Here is a 21,042-nt window from a genome sequence, read left to right as displayed (position 1 = left end):
ATACGAGGTTCCCAGAGCCAACTGTGGAAGTCCCCCCGAACTGTGTTTGTGCATTCAATTTATAGGAGAAAATGTGTGTGCGTGTCCAATGTGTGTGTGACCAAAGGCGATGTTCTATAAGAATGTGTACCCAAATAAGGTGAGATATACGTTTGTCCAACATGTAGTTCTCTTACTCATCCTTGGAGGCCCTCTGACGTATTCCAGAGGTTGTTATGCAACATCCTATGGCACCCCAGATGGGACTTTCTAAACAACCTCTTCTCTGCACTCTCTGTGTCCTCCAAGAGTGCCTAACTGTATATGAACCATTTAACTAACTGTGTAACTACAACAGTCTCATTCTGAAAAACGTTTTACTTTGAAACTATTTATTTTGTAACCGGATGTTGGTGTTAGCCTCAGATAGCATTTAGCTAATATTGTATTGTACATATGAGTAGAGGAAGAAGGATGCGTGGAGTTACATACTAAACACACCGCCTCTACCTCTCACTCACTGATGCTGCAATGATAATATTGCGGGTTTAATAACTAATAAACCGCAGAAGGATTGCATAATAAGAATATCGTAGGGGAACCTGTGACTACGTCCACAAGATGGCGGCAAAGACGTCATAGGAGGACCCGCCTCCAACGACGTCAGCCAACTCCACTCCTGGACTTCGAATAAACGAACATTCCTACAATACTCTCTAATACATTCCTACTACAACACCGTTTTCAACTCTCACTCACGAACATTGTATTACTATTATTAAAGTGTGTTTAAATGACTTTTGAATGTCGGGTAAATTACGTGAACGAAGGTAATTTCAGAAGTTAGTACGGAAGATGACGTAGCCAAATACGTCATGGACCCGTCCCTCCAATGTCAGCCCGCTGAAAAGGCCACGTGTGAGGGGACTATAAAACATGATGTTTGAAATACAAACGGCCTCTTTTTTTCCATGCAAGTGTAGACAGATAAGTGCTTCGTGTGGACTGCGGACCAGTGGATTGGATTTAAGGGTTAGATCGTTCTGCTTCGTTGGGGTCCTGCCGTCACCTGTTCTGCTGGGGGTCCCGCCGTCACCTGTTCCGATGGGGGTCCTGCCGTCATCTGTTCCGCTGGGGGTCCCGCCGTCACCTGTTCCGCCGGGGGTCCGGCCAATTCCTTCCCTAGTCGGTGGTCCCTCCGAAACCTGCTCCGTTGGTGGTCCCACCGACCCTCCTGTCCCGTCGGGTGTTCCGCCGACTCAAGCTCATGTCCCGCCGACTCAAGCTCATGTCCCATCGGTGGTCCCGCCGACCCATGTCCCTGTCCCGTCAGGTGTCCCGACTCAATCTCATGTCCCTCCGACTCAAGCTCATGTCCCATCGGTGGTCCCGCCGAAGCCATCTCATCTTCGGGGGTACCGCAGACGCCAGTACCAACGGGGTTCCCGCCGAAAACAGCTCATGTCCCGTCGGGGGTCTCGCCGACTGGTGCTCTTGTTTCCTAGGTGGGCCTGCCACTGACTGCTCCAGGTTCTCCTTACCTTCCTCCGGAGTGTTCCCGCCCGGTCTTTCAGAGGCGCCTCGCCGCCTTCCAGCCCGTCCTCCGGAGCTATTCCACAGTCCCCCAGAGTTCCCCTGCCGTGGCCTCCACCCATGTCTCGAGACCTCCGGTCGTCCCTCCCCAGCTGTGGCTTGTGTTGTGATCAGTGTCTTTGTATTTAGTCCTGCTTTCCGTTGTGTTCTTAGTCAGTGTGTTGTCGTCCTTCCTGTATCAAGTCAAGTGTTTTTCATGTCCTGGATTTCCCGAACTTTGTATTTTTGTATTTTATAATAAAAGCTCGTTTTTGGTTTGAAGTGGTATTCCCACTCCTTGTGCTGCGCTTGGGTCCTGACTGCTTCGCTCCTCCTGACACCGATTTTGTATCAATAAAAAATAAACTACTAAGCAGCATAACCAATCATGTTATTAAAAATAGCTCCAACAAATTAATGCATACATAATATTAACATAAATATGATGTAATACTGAAATATGAGTCCCTTTTTTAAATGTGGTATATATTAATACTGCAAAAACTATTTATTTGTAACATATTTTCTCTAGCTCTATGCCTCATCATTTTCAAAACCTTTCCTGTTTTTTTGAAGGTTCTATCCGGACCATCTTCTGGTTCTTTTCTGGATCCATCCCTACTATGTCTTGTTTCTGTCCGGTGAACTACATTCTTATACTGCAATGCAAACCCATGATGTGTAATAACAGAAATTAAGAAAACTGTAGTCGTTAAATGCTAATTGCAGTAGATTTATTTAACAAAACATAAACATCTTGGACTCAACCTCAACACTGTAACCTTTTCACATGCTGTTGATATTGTGAGTCATCCATACCTTACACACTGCTGAATCATCACAGTTTTCCCCATTGCTAACATACTAAAATCACACGTAAAGCATCATTATTTAAAGTGACACTGAAAGAGCAAAACCTCAGCTCAAGTCTCCAAATCTCTAATCACATTCTCAGCTTTACTCTCAATTTCCAACTCATCCCTGCACACAGTTCTCTCAGTAAGACAGAAATCTGACAGATTCACTTGTTTGCCATTTTCAAAACATTAAAAATGACACACACATGAACCAGTTAACAAACATACGCGCCCAATGACCATCAACACGGCACTGTTTATTCTGGACACAATAATCAGACAGGAACATTTGTAATTAGCGAATCGGTTGTAGGTGGGTGAAATCAGGCTTTTGGAGTAACGTATTTCATATAACGGCATTAGGTAATCAGGACAAAAATAGATAAGCTGTTGGGGTTCCCATTGAGATAGTCCTTAAAACCAAAGTTAATATAATAACATATAATCATGTATAACCCATCCATCCATCCATCTTCTCCCGCTTTTCCGTCAGGGTCTCGGAGGTAACAGCTCCAGCAGAGAGCCCCAAACTTCTCTTTCCCTGGCCACATCAACCAGCTCTGACTGGGGGATTCCAAGGCGCTCCCAGGCCAGCGAAGAGATATAACCCCTCCACCTGGTCCTAGGTCTACCGCTCTGTCTCTTCCCAGCTGGACGTGCCTGGAACACCTCTCTAGGGAGGCGCCCAGGTGGCATCCTCACTAGGTGCCCGAACCACCTCAACTGGCTCCTTTCAACGCCAAGGAGCAGCGGTTCTACTCCGAGTCCCTCCCGGATGACTGAACTTCTCACCCTATCCCTAAGGAAGATGCCAGCCACCCTGCGGAGAAATCCCATTTCGGCCGCTTGTATCCGCGATCTCGTTCTTTCGGTCATGATCGATATAACCCACAATGAAAATGTGTTTTATTGTAAGTTGTTCTATGCCTATATATGAAAGGCTAACGGTTTGTAGAGTTGATAGAGGCCACTGTTTAGCAGGAGAGACACAGCTGTTTACACTCCCCCTCATGTAAGGGTATATGGGAGTGTCTTTGCTTCTGCCTGTGTAAAGGTGTAAAAGCAGTAGCCAAGAGAGGAAAGATCGAGGACGGGGATTTTCCTGGGTGAGTACTCTTGAATTGCTGTATGTTTACCAGAGGGCTCTTCCGGAATACTCTAAAAAAAACGATAGCTAAACCGGAGGGTTTTTAAAAACTAACTATATACTGTATTAACACCATCTAAAAGTGCAACTGAGAAGGACAGTTGAAGAGAAAAGGAACACTAACTCTATGACTTATGATGTTGTATTAGGGATTTAGAGCACAGTAGAAACATTCTGTATGATTGTCACGTTGTAACGAGAGAAGGCAAACCCCTGTCAAAGTGTGGACCCTTTTTCTGAAATAAAATCATCCCACCCTTTGGACTGGGATAACTTAAAAGGATTCAGCGCTGTCCTCTCCTGCTTTAAGGTAAGATGCACAACTGCCACACTCACACCCTTAGGTAGGGCCACACCTCCTTACAGACACCAAAATCCTACGGGATCGCTTAAACGGATTTAGTGAGTCGTCTGCTTTGAAACAGCAGTTAATTGAACCTGGTTCATTCAGGGTTACCAGAGGTCAGATCTTGCCGATCCAGGTGGATCCTAGCCTGGTGGTAAACTTGCGTATACTCAATATCTTCTGAAAGGTCAATTAGCAGGCCTGGTTAACAGCCAGAATAGTTAACCCAGGCTCGCTCACCCCACAAAGTGTATTCCCTTACAGTTACAGAATCCATTACAATTGATTTAAAACACTTTATTAACAGGATGGCAGTGATACAAAACATTTAGAAATAAAGAACAATACATTGCTCTTCACGAGTCTGAAAACTCTGTTATCCTCAGTTTGACTTTCATTGAGATTGAAGCAGTGAGGGTTGAAGACCAACACAATTGTGCCTTTTCAAAACACTAAGCCATGTCAATCTTTTGTCACAAACACATGACATGATACACCGTTTCATTTTTCATACTTTTTTGATGAATTATACGTATTAATTATACAGATTAATAAACAGATTAAAATGAATCCATTGATTCACATTGTATTGGGTGATCCCAGAGTGCCACGCTCCTGTGAAGTCGTTTGTCCAACCAGAGATATTTTTCAACAGTCTGGTGCTCAGCGTCAAGATGAGTGATCAATCAGCGGTCATCAAATTTGCTTTCTTAAACCACAAAAGTTGTATTTACAGCAAAAGTTCAAGGAAGAAACACAGCGCAGAATGCAAATTCTGTAATATAATAATTACTGAGACGTCTGGCACTGTATAAATCTTCCACCAGCACGTCCAAAGGAAACACCCTGAGAGGTTAGTGGAGCTAGACTTGTAACGTTACGTTAATGTTAACTGTTAGCTAGCTGACGTTAATGTTGTTAGCTGTTTCCAAGTAGTTGGCTTTTTGACATTTGATTCAGCATTAGCTTGTCTTTTCCCTCGATGTCATGATAAACTAGATGACCGTTGGCTGGCTATCGTTAACAGTAAGCAATGGTTGGCCAGGAGGAGTGAAACGGGAGAGAGATTAACGTTAGAGGGCGAGGCGACAGACAAATGAATCCTAGATTGAAGAACATTAGAACTAAAGGGCTAAAATACGCTATTACTTGTGTTCTACCGAGCAAAGCCCTCACAGCGTTTGTCTTTCTCTTAAATTTAAAGTACAACCTGCATTTACTGGTGGTTTAAGTTATATCTATCACAGGAAATGTGTTTCTTTTGTAAGTTATGTAGCTAAGCTATGCAATGGATGCCACTGATGGAATGTAATGTTAGCTGAGCAAGGCACAACACAGCTTAGCAACACAGAAAACTTTTCAATTAGGAACAAAGATATAACGTTTTCAATGTGCACAACCAAAATGCATCTTGACGAACTTGCAGTAAGGACAGGGTGTAGTGGGGTCCTATAGTTATTATTTGCATTGAAGCTAAGTAACATTACAACAGGAGTTTTTATTGTATTTTTTTACCACAGTTCACGTTACAGTTACTAGGTCATGATACTTTGCTGAGCTGAAAAGGGCACGAGTTATATATTTCCTCACATAACTCAGCAACTAGGCCTACATGTCTCATGATAATGATTCTCAAATTTGTGTTATTACCAAAACTACCCTGTACATTCATGTAGGCCACAAGAGTATTCTAGCTAATTAAAGTTTGTGAAAGCGTTTTTCTTGCCAATTTCCTATTTAGACCCATGGTCTTGAAAATTGACTTGTTTTTGTAGATCTTGGTCTTGACCACCCCAAAATCCCAAAGTCTTGGTCTTGACTCAGACTCGATATAGGTGGTCTTGTCCCCATCACTGTTCCCTCATGTGTGGATTTCCATGTGTTTCTTTAAACATCCTCTTTGTGTAAAACATTTCTTACAAACTGAGCAACCATATGGTTTCTCACCTGTGTGGATTCTCATGTGTTTCTTTAAACTTCCTCTTTGTCTAAAAGAGTTCTTACAAACTGAGCAGCTATATGGTTTCTCACCTGTGTGTGTTCTCATGTGTGCTTTTAAATATTCACTCTCTGTAAAAGATTTCTTACAAACTGAGCAACTATATGGTTTCTCACCTGTGTGAATTCTCATATGTGACTTGAAACTTCCATTATATCTAAAACATTTCTTACAAACTGAGCAACTATATGGTTTCTCACCTGTGTGGATTCTCATATGTGACTTGCAACTTCCTCTATATCTAAAAGATTTCTCACAAACTGAGCAGCTGAATGGTTTCTCACCTGTGTGGATTCTCATGTGTCTCTTTACAGTTCCTCTTTGTCTAAAAGATTTCTCACAAACTGAGCAGCTGAATGGTTTCTCACCTGTGTGGATTCTCATGTGTGCTTTTAAATATTCACTCTCTGTAAAAGATTTCTTACACACAGAGCACTCAAATAGTTTCTTTCCAGCACTATGTTGTGAATCACTGACAGATTGTGGTCTATTTTTCAGTAAGTTTGAGCCTGATGCAGGTTCTCTGGTCTCCTTCCAATCAGAAGAGTCTTCACTGTCTGGTTCAGAAGAGTCTTCAGTCTCTGGTTCAGAAGAGTCTTCAGTCTCTGGTTCAGAAGAGTCTTCAGTCTCTGGTTCAGAAGAGTCTTCAGTCTCTGGTTCAGAAGAGTCTTCAGTCTCTGGTTCAGAAGAGTCTTCAGTCTCTGGTTCAGAACAGTTTTGACTGTTGTCCTCAGTCTTTGGTTGTAAACGGCTCTCTGGATCCGAGTTCCTGGCTGGTTCTGGTCCCCGACAGTCCTCTCCATCAGTTCCTGTTTCCATGTGTTCAGCCTGTCTTTGATGAAGCTGTAAGGACTGAGGTTTCTCTTCATCATCTTCACTCTTCACAGGGACAGGAGTGAATGTAGACTTGGTGATATCAGCCTCCTCCAGCTCTTGAAGCTCCTCTCCCTTCTGACTGCTCCAGAGTTCCTCCTGTTCCTGTTTAATGTGTGGGGGGGACTCTGGGACTCCCTGGTCCAGATTGGAGCTCCACTCCTGCTGTTCAGGGAGAACCTCTTCTGTAACCACCACCAGCTGCTGGACGTCTGCAGGAAACACAAAGTAAAGACAGTTAAGTGTTAGAATATAACCACCTTTACAATTTCAGTCGTTTTGCAGCTCTGATCAATGCCTTTGTTTTTAGACTTGCAAATGATCTCTCTCAGTCCCGCCTGTTGCGTATTTCTGTTGGCTCAATAAACCTCATATAGCCCAGTCGCTTTTCCACTTCCAGTTAATAATGAAACGGTGTTTTTTCTTCCAGTTTAGCAGCAATGTAAACAATGATTTTATTTGGGATCATTTCCAGCTACACTGCTATGATCACATTCTCGACCTCGTTCTGATACATGGTACTGAAATTTGGCAGCTACGAGTCGAACCGCATAATCCTGCTTTATCTGACAAGTTTGAATAACTTCTTGAGTTTTATTATTACTAAACAACAAACGATGAAGCCAAGGTTCCTGCAGTGGACATCTATCCGTTAGTACTAAAGCCAAATTTAAGGAAGAGATTCCATCAACATTTAACCCAATACCATGTCTGTGAGTACGGGAGGAACACCAACCCAGGGCGTGAGGGTGTTTCATTCATATTCTGTACTGTAAAGTCCACTGAGACAAATCAGTGTTTCCCACACATAGACCAATGGGTGGCGGGCCGCCACAGAACCAACACCCACCGCCACAAATGGATTGCAGTTTTTTTCAACGCAGTTTTCAAACACAACTATCCTTCCGTTCATTCAACTCTCGTGCTCTAGGCCTGAGAGTTTTACACATAATCTCAAAATGAATGTAGGCTAGGCTACTAAACGAAAACGGAATAATCCCCTATAACAGGGGTATTCAAGAAAACTATGAGAAGGTCCAGTTCAAATACATTTCCTCAAGCAGAGGTCCGGAACATCATATGTCTATTTGCAGTATGACGATATCGGAATAAATTGTGTTAAAAAAAATAATAATACAGGTTAAAATCATTTCAAAGAAGTGTATTAGCACTGAAACACAGGATAACCTTGTGAGGCTGCAGTTCAAATAAAAAATAACTAAATTATATATATATGTATTCAAAAATAAAGAAAGTGCTTAAGAAAAAATAGCAGCTTCAGTTTCCTTTTGATTGAACAATCTCAATATTTCTCCTCAACAAAACATTCTCAAAACACCTTAACTATTTCTCTTACAGATTTCTCTCACATCTGTCTTCCCCCCTATCATTTCCCCTGCTCAGTGTGAGAATTGAGCTTTGGCTTGCCCTGCCAACATTTTAAATCTGGGCTTGAAGGAGGTCAAGGCCATTCTCATGCACATGTGCAGATGCTCATTGGTGAGCGTGGAACGATATTTTGTTTTTATTATGTTCATTGTAGAGAACGCTGCCTCACAGCTGTATGTGGAGCCAAACATGGTCAAGATAAACAGGGCCACTTTTTTCAGATCTGGGAAAGCTGTCTCAGAAACCATCTGGAGCCAGAAGGTGGTACATTCGGTTCTTGCAAACTGCTCTTTCAGGGCCACGTCTGCCTGGAGGTCAATCATTTGCATCTGGAGAGGCCCAGAGTTTGCCCACTTGAAGTGATGTGCGACATCATTTGAGAATGCTCTGACATCAGTGATGAGAAATGGATTCTGTATGAAGAGGGTGAGCTCCTCTCCAATGCTGAAGCTATCAAAGCGTTTGCTGAAGTTTTCAATCAACTTGTCAACAAAGTCAACAAAAGAGGGGACATCTCTATGGCCCTGCACCTGTTCTTTCACTTTTGGGAAGTGTGTGTAGTCTCCTTGCAGATCTTCTTTGAACAGCTGAAGTTTTCGTTGAAATGAGCGGACAGCTGTCATCAGATCACAAATGGAATTGTTCTTTCCCTGCAGCTGCAAATTAAGCCCATTCAGGTGTGACATGATATCAGCCAAAAAAGCTATGATATCCACGTTTTTCTCGTCATTTAGAAAGACAGAAAAGTTTGCTGCTTTCTGACTTTCCAGTTGTTCCAAGAAAGCTGTTACTTCACGTCTAATTGACCAAAATCGCTCTAGCACCCTGCCTTTGCTGAGCCATCTCACATTGTTGTGGAGCAAAAGATCATCAGAGTTTGCATTAACCTCTTTGAGAAATTCCCTGAGCATGCGATGCTGACAAGAAGAAGATGCCCTGAGAAAGTTTATGATTTTCATCATTGTCTTCATCAACTCAGCATACTCATCTGACAGGGCGGAGCAAAGGACAGCCTTATGAATAATGCAGTGGTAAGAGATGAGGTCAGCGTTGTCTTGTTTCAACCTTGCCACAGCTCCCTTTTCTCTCCCTATCATGGCAGGGGCTCCATCAGTGGTTATTGATATGACTTGTTTTGGCTCTATTTCTCGCTTTGATAGCATTTCCTTAATGGCCAGGTAGATGTCTTCTCCTTTGGTAGTGGTCTGCAGGGGAGTCAGGCCTAAGAGGTCTTCACAGAACTCATTTTTCTCCCTGTTTAAGAATCTTATGTAAACTAACAGCTGAGCATTGTCTACACACGGTGCCTTAGAAATAGCATCTTCCAGCTGGGACAGTGTATCTTGAGCTAGTATCTCACTTGACAACACTTGCATCTGTAAAGGGCTTTTTGTGTTTTCCTAAAACCCAAGCAACACGGAGGGAACATTCATTTGCACGCTGTTGTGCGCTGAAAGCACGGCTTAATACCCTGGTGGACTGATCATATTGGGCAGTGAGACTTCGAATTTTCTGCGCCCGGAGTTCGGACTTAGGTGGGTATGATTGGTCAAATGCTTTGTGCCTAGTCTCATAGTGACGCTTGACATTGGCACTTTTAATAAGTGCCACGGTTTCGGAGCATATGAGGCACACTGGTTTCGTGTTCGCAGGCGGAAGAATGAACATGTATGCATCAGTCCATTCCGTGTTGAACGCTCTATTTTCGGCGTCTACTTTTCTCTTTTTTGAAAGCGCCATAGTGTTTGCACCTCTTCTGACTATAACTCACGCCCTGTATTCCTGTATCATCTCCCTGCGTTTCTCGCTTCAATCGCTTTTCGCTTGCCTTTCACCTTCTCTTCCTTATCACACTGCGTGTATGTCTGTGCCTGGCTGACTGGCTACAAACCTCGGCTTCGGTTTGCTCATACAACTCGCGCTGAGTTCAAGCTGGCGATTTGATTGGCTAGTTGAACCATGTGGTTAGTATGACTCGCACGCGATTGGTTTGTAGCTTCCAATCCTTGCTCAGTGTAGTGCTGGTAAAATCACTGTTGTGTCAGATAGGGGGGAAAGTAACGCTCCGGTTTAAAATGAATTCTCCTGTCAAAATTAAAAATATTTTAACAATTTATTCCGGGTCCGGATGGGATTGCATTTGGGTCCGTATCCGGACCGCGGTCCGTTGGTTGCGGACCACTGCCCTATAACTTCCATCAATGTAAATGTCAATAGTACAGTAGACAAGGGATCGCAACCTCCTGAACGGGTCCAAAACGGACCCGGGCCGGATGAGCCGTTTAGAATTGTATGAGTCTGTTGGGGGTCCGCCGCGGAGGTGAGTCATTAAGCGCGGATATATCCATGGCGGATCAGTCACACTGTGCAAGTGGACGCCGACACGCGGGTCGGGAATCCGCTGCGGATCCGCTGTGGTGTCCTTTAGCTGTGTGGGTTGTAACGTTTTATATTATACCAGGGTTTCCCACACAGACTGTACTTAGGCGGGCCGCCCAGGTATATTAACGGCCGCCAAAGTATATTCCGCGACCCATTTAGGGTTTTTATTTTGCATTATCCGCCCGCGAGCACGACGCCATCTGCGATCGATTAAGTAGTGGACGATGCTCCCTCGCTCTACGCCTCCGGTACCTGTTCGCTCTGCTATCGCGTGAAGGGTCTGCTAACAAGCAACCAAGAGAAAGGGGGACCTTACGAGAAACAGAGAAGACAACGTTGGAATTAAGTTAGAAGACGCGGACATGTTGTTGCACGCAGGGGTGTAGTGCACACAATTACAGTACGCAGAAGGAGCCGTACACATGCCGCATGTTTTGCGTGGCTGTGTCTTTAGTGAAAGCCCAGCGGCGATCTGTTCATCTGTCACACTGATCATACAATAAAACCATTGAAAATAAAACGAAAAATACAGTACTGCAGTGTGTCTGTGTCATTCAAGCTCGGCTGTGTGTGTGTGTGTGTGTGTGTGTGTGTGTGTGTGTGTGTGTGTGTGTGTGTGTGTGTCATTCAAGCTCGGCTGTGTGTGTGTGTGTGTGTGTGTGTGTGTGTGTGTGTCTGTGTGTGTCTGTGTCATTCAAGCTCGGCTGTGTGTGTGTGTGTGTGTGTGTGTGTCTGTGTGTGTCTGTGTCATTCAAGCTCGGCTGTGTGTGTGTGTGTGTGTGTGTGTGTGTGTGTGTGTGTGTGTGTGTGTGTGTGTGTGTGTGTGTGTGTCACGACTGCATTTGTTGTTGAGTGAGCGAGCGTTCACTGGTACCCAGGATTGAATTGTTGTTGTTAGCATCTGGAGCTAGCAGCGCTAACGGATATGAGGAGCTGTTTCTACAACACGGTAGAGGGAGAGTCCTCTCCTGTCAGCCCAGAGAGGTAAAGGTCTCTCTGAGGGTTTGGATAGTTCACTTTAGTCTAATTATCTCAGTGGCTCTCCCAATGCACACCTTTATATGGTCATTATATTCAGAGAATAAATGAAAAACAGATATGAAATCATTCAAATTCATAATATAGGACAGTAAAACGAAAATACAGTGTATAAGGGGAGTGTCTGGTCCCATTACTGGAGTTCATGTTGCCCTCAAAATGCACCAGATTGACTCATTCTTGGCAAAGTGCAGGGTAAGTGAGGCTCCAGCACTTATACCGACTCATTTGAATAACAACACTTACATGTTTGGACCCATGCGAAAAAACACTGCCGTTTTCTATTCATCATGTTGGGTTCAGGGGAAGTAGCCCTCTGAACAGCAGCTGCAGTGCTTTTAGAAACGAGCTGACATCTATCTTCAAATGTTCATGAAGACAGCACTTTACGGGTGCGCTACTGAGCGATAAATGGAGTAAGATCTTTAATAATCCCATATTTTAACGACACTTACATTTCAAACTGTGCGTTAAAGGCTCAGAACGTATCCCTAATAAGTTACAGGGCAGTCAAGAGGAAAATATCTCGGTGTATATAGCATCAAATCTACAAAAATACAAGTACAAAAGCAAGGCCCAACTCCTCCTCGGCAAAAAGTCCGGTGAACTCCAGCCAAACTCAACCTATACCAGTTAGCTTAGCCATGGACATCGCATCGGTTAAAGCGGACATACTCGCCTCCCTAAAGGCAGAAATGTTTGCGTAATAACAGCGGAGTTGAAGAGTGCAGATGATTTTGAAGCGTTAAGGAGGAAATGCAGGCTGTGAGAGCTGAAATTGCTAACAGCACAACCGCAATCCACACTGAAATGGAGTGCGTTAAAGCTGATGTGAAAGCCGTGGAGAATGGCTTGTCAACATGGTCGGACGAAGTTGTAACTGTACAAACTACGGTAACAGACCTCCGGAAGCAAGTACAAGTCTGACAACAAAGGTGTGAGGACATGGAGGGGAGGATGAGGAGGGGAAATATCCGGATTATGGGGGTTGAGGAGCAGCCGGGGTCTAGCTCTCCCACGGCAGTTTCCAAACTTCTTATGGAGGTTTTCCGGCTCGACAAAGAGGTCCGGATTGAACGCTCACACCGTAGTTTCACACAGAGGAAGCCGGGAGACAAGCCACGCGTAATCATCGCAAAACTACACAACGACGGACATACCATGGATATCCTGAGGAGGGCTCGCAACAGCAGTAACCAACTCATCTATAACGGCAAACCAATCGCCATATTCCCAGACTACACAGCTAACGTAGCTACGGCCAGAGCAGGCCTTCACAGACGTCAGAAAGATGCTTTAAAACAGACGGGGTGTTCGTTTTGGAATACTTTTTCCTGCCAGATTCCGGATCTCCCACAACAACGAGGAGAAAGAGTTCTTGGATGCTGCGAAGGCCATGGACTATGTAAAAAACAATGTCATTCCAGCGACTGAGATGGAGACTTGATCCTACGTATCCTTATTTCACAGGTGAACTTGTGAAGAAAGACCGCCTACCACTGATAACTTTATATCATTTATAATTACTTTGACTACTGAGACGCTACGGTTAGGTGTCGTTATCTTTGTTGTAGTTTATTACGTGATCCTGCAGGGCCTGAGTGGCCAAGCAATAACTTTATTTGTTCTGTTAGGTTTTGCATCCTAGCAAAGGCGAGCACTAGATAGATAGAATGGGAGGATGAAACCCTCTTTATTAGTCACATACATGCACACAGCAGAGCACACACAGTGAAATTGGTCCTCTGCATTTAACCCACCCTAGTACTAGGAGCAGTGGGCAGCTATCGTGCAGCGCCCGGGGAGCAATGGGGAGGGGGCATTGGAGGTGTCCGGTGCCTTGCTCAAGGGCACCACAGCAGGGCCTAGGAGGTGAACTGGGACCTCTCCAAGTAGCAGTCCACTTTCCATATTTCAAGTCTGTTCGGGGAGTTGAACCGGCGACCCTACGATTCCTAGTCCAAACCCCTACTGACTGAGCCACTGCTAAAAACCTGCTCGCACAGCTGCACGTTCTGAGCTGCAGCTTGGGACCTCGTCCCAAAGGTCTATTTAGACACTAATGATGGCAGAACTTTTGCTATCTATAATCTTGTGTTCAGTACCTGTTCGGACCCCCCTGTTCCCCAGGGATCCTGCATTGACATTGAGAGCAACGGGGAGATTGAGTGTTTCCCTTGTTTCAGTGCACTGTTGTTTGTTGATGTTTGTGCAATCCAGAGACTAAACTGCTGCAAGCACCATGTCTAGTTATTCCTCATAATGTTTTGAGTTCATCCATACATGTTCCTTTTTATTTTTTACTCCCTCTTTCTTATTTTGTGCAGACACCCCAGCCTCATCCCATTGCCCCCATCCAAACATACTGCAAATATTTGCCCCCATACACTTTCCCTTGTATGAATACACACTTGATATTGTATACCACGCCCCACTCCCAATTTCCTGCTCTCCATCTGCCCAATGATAGCCAAATTAAATACTCTTCCAGATTCAAAATTTGAGTCATGGGGACACTTAAGGTTATAAGCTATAATGTCAAAGGCCTTCATAATCCTATAAAGAGGAAGAACATCCTTGGTCAACTAAAGAGAGCTAACTGCCAAATATCATTCCTGCAGGAGACCCATCTATCGGAAATCAAACATGAAAAACTGAAAAAGTCCTGGGCAGATAAAGTGTTCTATTCATCACATCAATCAGGTAAAAAGAGAGGAGTCTCAATTCTGATACATAGACGGGTTAACTTTGCACTCACTGTGATTCATAAGGACACTGAGGGGAGATCCATTCTGATAAATGGATTGATGGAATACAAGTCACTCTTATGAACATATATGCTCCTAATGAGGAAGAGCCAGGCTTTATTAGTACAATCTTTAACACAATTCTGCAGCACAGCTCTGGTATTCTTTTGATGGAAGGAGACTTCAACTGTGTTGTGTCACGGCTTATGGATAGACAACCTTCCTCCAAAACTCCAACTTCTAGAATGAGTAAAATGCTTAAACATCTGTCAACAGAGTCAGGCCTAGTGGACGTTTGGAGAAATAAGTTCCCCAAGGGCAGAGATTTTACTTTTTACTCATGTAGACATTCTTCTTATTCTAGAATAGATCTCTTTTTTACACCCAAATTTACATCGGTCAGTATCTGACCGATGTAAATTACAAAAGCATAATCCAGAACATCAGTAAGGATTTAGATCGGTGGACAATACTTCCCCGGTCTCTGCTGGGCCGTATCGAGACTGTATGTATGAATGTGCTGCCAAGGCTTCTCTATCCATTTCAGATGTTACCTGTGGACATCCCTAAATCTACATTGGACAAGTTAGACAGGCTCATTTCAAGATTTATATGGCAGAAAAAGTGACCAAGAATTAGACTTAAAACATTACAAGTGTCCAGGTTACTTGGAGGGCTCAAACTTCCGAATCTAAGGTATTATTTTTGGGCTGCACAGTTCAAACCTTTAACAACATGGATCCAGGGTCTTACATGTACAGGATGGCTTAATATTGAAAAAACGTTGTGTGCGAGACCCTTGGAGACATTACCTTTCCTAGCCACCCCCTTAAGGGAAATTCCAATATGTGAATGGACTAGAGTCACACTTAACATTTGGAGGAAAATAAAATCATCATTTGGACTACCTAGAGCAATCTCGGCACTTTCCAATATCGGGTTTATAAAGGATTTTGTACCCTCCCGTATAGATGCAGGATTTAGACAATGGTCAGCAAAGGGACTCACTAATCTATACCAACTCCATAAGGACGGTTACCTAAAATCATTTGATCAGTTAAAAGAGGTATTCAAACTTCCTGCCACCGACTTTTTTTGATATTTAAAATTGAGGAACTTTCTGACAAAACCTAAAGAATGGAATAAAGTCTTGGTCCCCTCTCCTACTGAAGAGTTCTTGATACAATTACAAACAGGAAATGGAGATAAGAGTTATATGCCATCTTTACCAAATATTTTTAGGCAGGACTATGAATAATACACTACAGATAAAAGGGAAATGGGAAACTGAAATGAATACAGACATACCACAGGATGTGTGGGAAGAAATATGTACTGAAGCACATCTAGTTACCAACTCTAGCTCATGGAGGGAATTTAAATGGAAGGTAATTACAAGATTTTTCCAGACTCCAGAATTAGTAGCTAAAATGGGCCCAACAACTTCAAATAATATTGGCGGAATTGTGGTGCGCAAATAGGTAACCATACCCATATCTTTTGGACATGCCCTAAACTAAGAACGTTCTGGGATGATGTGTTTGAGGCCTTTAATGAAGTGTTTCATCAACAATTCATAAAGGATCCTCAATTTCCCTCGGGATAAATAAAGCTTCTTGAATCTTGAAGGTTGCATTATTAGGAGTTATACCTGGAGGCATCGATGGAAGAGCTAGGAAATATATTTTCCAATAATGCTAACAGCAGCAATTAAATGTATCACAATTAAGCGGTTAAAACCTGACCCCCCAACATACAACCTATGGACTGAGAAGGGGCGGGAAATCTATCAGATGGAACAAATAACATTCTTTGAGACTTCCAACAGATATATTTATTAGAAGATGGAACCCTGCCGTTACTACACTAATACAGTGAATTGATCCAAATGTCCCCACACCTTCTGGATCATGACAGTATACACCCTCCCAACCAACAATGTTTGTAGCGGCATAGGTGTTGGCAAATGAGTACATTACCACACAAGTCCTCCGTCCAGCCCCTTCTGCACCTTCTATTTTTATTTTTAATGTATTTACTCTTCTTCTCTTCAATTCCTTTAATCTTTCTCTACTTGTATAAAATATGCTGATACAGTTGAAGAAAAAATGGAAAAACAATATGCAAAAAAGTGTGAATCTGTTTGTATAAGCTGCTGGAACTGAAATAAACACTAAGTTAAAAAAAAGTGCACCAGATTGATGCATTTAAAAAGAAATCTGTCCGGATGTTAGGTCCATCCCCACTTAAAACATATCGATATGCAAAGGATACCGAAGACTGGGGGAGAGAGACACAACAGGAGGGTTAATAAAGAGACAAAGGAACAGACCTGCTTTGTGAATCCGAAGCTGGGGCTGTAAAACAGAGTCCAGTAGTTTCTGGAGTCTGTCGTTCTTCTCTTCTGAACGACACAGTTCCTCCTCGTACTCTGCTATCGTTTTTTCAAACAGAGCAAACATCTCTTCAGCAGAAGCAGTGAGTTGCTGCTTCTTCAACGCGAGCAGCATTTGGACTGTACTCATGTTGACTAAATCACCTTTCCCTGCACACTCCGTTAAACGCACTGTTCCTCTCCATCAAACTCTCACTCTGACTCGTGTTGCTCTGGTGTTTCCAGCTAGCATGCTAAGCTAGCTCCTATAGTCCGAGGTAAACGCTTCAGAAAAAAGGGCACAAAGTCCATTCAGAGGGTTATCCAGACACACAGGTGATGGATCAGCAGTGCTGGAGCTCACACACACACACACACACACACACACACACACACACACACTTTCCCCGGAACACACAGAGAGAGAACTGTCGCAACGAGACTCCCTCTGGACTCAGGTTCGAAAGACCTGGGATCTTCTTCTCCTGTTTGTAGTTTTTCGGCGGTTGGCAACCAGCTTTATAGGTGCATTACCGCCACCTACCGTGTTGGAGTGGCAGGGGAAGCCTCTGGACAGACCAGTAAATCCCCCACTGGTGGATTTTAAAACGGAGTTTTCTAACAAGTGTCTAAATGAGACGACTTAACGTCATCAACACCAACATAAGCCACCTTTAGCTTAGCGGTGGTGATGTGAAATCATGTGACCGTGCTGTAGTTCCTTTATAGCCCAACATTAGCCTCCTTTAGCTTAGCGGTGGAGACCTGAAGTCATGTGACCGTGCTGTAGTTCCTTTATAGCCCAACATTAGCTTCTGTTAGCTTAGCGGTGGTGATGTGAAATCATGTGACTGTGCTGTAGTTCCTTTCTAAATATGTTTCAATATGAATATTCTATTTAACCTGGAATAAATGTGTGAAATGTGAATCAATTGTATTGAGGTTAAAAGTCTTGTTTTGTCCTGGCAGAGACAGCCAGCAGCACGAATAACACGCTGAAAGTGAAATGAGCTCAGCGTTGTTGTTGTTGTGTTCTGTGTGAGAATATTGACTCTGGTCTGCAGGAGCACAGAGTTTATGATCTAACACGAGGATGTGTTTGTGCAGCCAGCTGTAAAACTTCCCAGAGCTGCACGACCCGAGCCAGAAAAACACTCAACTTCCTGTGACCAAAACACCTGCTGAGCTTCCAGGTTTCCCCTTCCCTGTAAGTGTGCTATTTAAAAGTGGTTTAAATCAAAACGTATCACAATAATACGACAAAAGTATTGAATATCTGCTCAGGAGTTTCACATTTCTCTGACTGTCTCTCGATGTTTCTGCAGCCTCGTTAGACTCCAGCTGTTCTTCCTTCAGGTGATCAGACTTACTATGGAAACACACAAACCGTTATGATGTCAGTAACCTTCCTGTTGTCCTTGGGTCGAATTTGACCTGTTCCCAAATGTCTGTATTTAATGTTAGGGCTCAAAAATAACATGTATGCTGATATACTATAATCATGATCACTTTCCTTAGGTCCTGGGTTTTATTCAAATGTAGCATCTGGGTTTTTCTGGGGGTCAATTTTGTCAAATCATTCAAATGTTTTTCCTTTTTTATCTCAGAAATTAGGTTTGATTTTCGAGAAAAACTTCTGGTAATAAGCAGGAATACATTTGCCTTAAATGGTGTAACAAGAATTTGGGTGATTATTTATGTGTATATAAGTCGTGAAACTGGGAGGACAAAAGTTGATAGGAAGACAACATAAGGGACCATGTGTAGATTCAGGGACAGCTGGATTTATAAGGCTGCTACATCCTATGGTTTTTGTGTCCTGGTTGTAAAGCTCTGCTTTCCTTTCTCTCACTGCGTCCTGCTGTCCTCTAGTGGACAATCCACCTCACTCACTCAGAAATATATAAAGAATGTAAACGTCTGATCTTGAAGAGGAAAAATGTAATGTACATTAGCTGTTTTAATTTAGCTGCAATAAATCAAAACATACATATTGCAGAAATTACTTAATACGTTGAGTACCGTGATGAAGATCCTCAGAAGTCGTGGTGAATGATAATAAATGCATGTTGGTATTTATAAATAAAGGCACGTAAATGTTGAAAGAATCTGCAGTTTTTGATGGAAATCAAAGGAAGACAAAATCAATCAGTAGGATAAAATATAAATACCTGTTAAATAAATGAATAACTTAATAAAAATTCTAATTAAATCAAAATAAAAACCCAAATAAGACACAAATAATAGAAATGCAATAATTAAAAACATTAATAAAAGTCCAATGATTAAAACACCAACTTAACATGTAAATGTGCAAATAATATAATATAAAATCTATAAAATAAAACAACAATATAATAATAACAACAACAACAACAACAATAACAATAACAACAACAATAATAATAATAATTGTGCAGAACCTGACTCAATTTATTAGTTAATTTACTTTCAGGCTCCTGTGAGATTGCATCTTGAAGAGTAATGGTTTTGCAGCCGCACTCAGGGGCCGATCTGTAGGATCCTTTAGCTGACTTTATTTTACTCGTTTCTGTTTTTATTTGTATTGTTTAACATGTATTGTTTCATTATAAAAGGTTACATTTTGTGTGTGCGCTGTAATGTGTACAATAAAGAGGGTTTTCTTCCTCTTCTTCTTCCTCTTCTTCTTCTTCTTCTTCTTCTTCTTCTTCTTCTTCTTCTTCTTCTTCTAATTTCTCGGACAGAAATAATAAGGACACACACAGGTCTGAGTTCGATAGCTCATCGCACTATTTTATTCAATTACTGACATCTCAGGAGGAGCCGTGCAGCTCTGCTGTTGGGGAACCACTGGAGGTTGTTTTTTTTGTCGTTTTTTAAATTTTCATAGCGTTGATGCAACACTGAAAAAGCGCTACTTCCAAACAAACACAGGTCCCTCATCTTCAGTGATATGTAAGAGAATCTCACCTGGACAGATTTGCATGAAACATACAAATGAAACAGGTTCTTTTGTCTTTTTGTTTCACATATAATAATAAATATCCATACCTATAAACACTCCAACAAAAAAAGGATCAACCAAAGATATTAAATCACAGGTACTGGAAAAAAGCTCCACTTTTTCAATCACAATGATAAATGTACAAAACAATAGACATCTCGTATAAATGCTAATGGTGTTTTCCGTTAAATTAAAGTTGGAGATTCAGTTTTTCCTGAGTTTTATGGTTCCCCTTACGAAGGCCAGGAGAGGGGAATGGCTTTTTATGTAAGCGGGGAGGAATTACAACAGGTCAAAGTGTTCCTTCAGGTACCGGGACCGGGAGATAACCGGGACACTAAAATATTCAGAGCACTTTGCATTTAGGCCACTTTCTAAAACAGCTGATTAAAGTCGATGTGGTCCACTTTGAGACGTTGTGACGCTCCCTTTTACTTAAGATTACTCTCTTCTTTTTTTTTAAACGCTGGAAGCCACAACAAGGAGCTTCAGATGCAATGAAACAACAACAACAACAACAACAACAACAAGGATAGAATAAAAATAAATGAGTAAAACGCAAAAGTATTCTGAAAAACTGTACATGTAAACATCACACTTTCACTGAGTCCATAAAAACCAGAGGAGTGGGGGGGGGGGGGGGGTACAAAGCTTCACAGGTTTACAGTACGAGCTCCTGCACACGGCTACAGTCAGTATCAGTGCAGGAGAGGCAACAGTTGAACTCATATAAATAACAATAAAAGACCACCAAATGATAAATAAAACGAGCAAACCACTTTAAAACAGCGCTGTACCCACGTTAAAAAAACACTCTTTGTACAGCTATACATTTATCTGACCACTTTAATCCACGAGCTACCAGGGCATCTTTAATCAACACCTATAGATTACACTGTCCAGTCAATACTCCAAAGTAAACAAAAACAACGACAACGTGACAACAGAGAGGGTCGTCGCCGGTCACAGGAACTCCAGCGCGAGCAGCTCAGCGATAAAAGACGGGTTCACACATCTGCAAGCTAGAGGGTTTTTTAAAAAACGAGACGACGTGAAGTCACCGAGGAGACGAGGAAGACACGTGTGAGGAAACCACGTCCACCTCTACATACGCCTGTCTGAGCCCAGAGGAGAGGACGGGAGAAAGAGAGGTAAGGAGGTTCTGTTCCATAAACGAAATGTGGTTCTGGAGTTCAAAGTACGTGTCAGAATCGGAGATAAAGGGTCTCGAGATTTAGTTGGAATAGACTGAGATACTCTTTAGTGCAGCAGGCAATCCTCAGATTAATCACAGAGTTGAATCCCAGATCAAATGCACGTTAAAGGCTCTTAAAGGTACCGTGATTTTAATGT

At 42.6% G+C, this 21,042-nt stretch overlaps 1 protein-coding gene across 1 annotated transcript; it reads right to left on the bottom strand.

The window, feature by feature from the left end:
* Positions 1-4,183: 4,183 nt before the first annotated feature.
* On the bottom strand, positions 4,184-17,205 carry LOC134867472 (zinc finger protein 544-like). Its single transcript, XM_063888064.1, has 2 exons — positions 16,662-17,205; positions 4,184-6,985 (listed from the first exon to the last, which is right to left on the bottom strand). The coding sequence occupies exons 1-2, from the start codon at positions 16,852-16,854 to the stop codon at positions 5,763-5,765; spliced, it is 1,416 nt and encodes a 471-aa protein (XP_063744134.1). The 5' UTR covers positions 16,855-17,205; the 3' UTR covers positions 4,184-5,762.
* Positions 17,206-21,042: the final 3,837 nt, after the last annotated feature.

Source organism: Eleginops maclovinus, chromosome 1 (genome assembly GCF_036324505.1).
Source record: "Eleginops maclovinus isolate JMC-PN-2008 ecotype Puerto Natales chromosome 1, JC_Emac_rtc_rv5, whole genome shotgun sequence".
Taxonomy (NCBI): domain Eukaryota; kingdom Metazoa; phylum Chordata; class Actinopteri; order Perciformes; family Eleginopidae; genus Eleginops; species Eleginops maclovinus.
The sequence above is the reverse complement of the archived record's forward strand: the minus strand, read 5'-3'. Positions and strand labels throughout refer to the sequence as shown.

Bases quoted from the DNA above. Each gene is read 5' to 3' on its own strand.
- LOC134867472 (XM_063888064.1), bottom strand. From the start codon at position 16,854: ATGAGTACAGTCCAAATGCTGCTCGCGTTGAAGAAGCAGCAACTCACT. The intron at 6,986-16,661 runs GTCTGTTCCTTT...TGTTTCCTGCAG, and splicing joins GCTTCGGATTCACAAAGCAG to ACGTCCAGCAGCTGGTGGTG.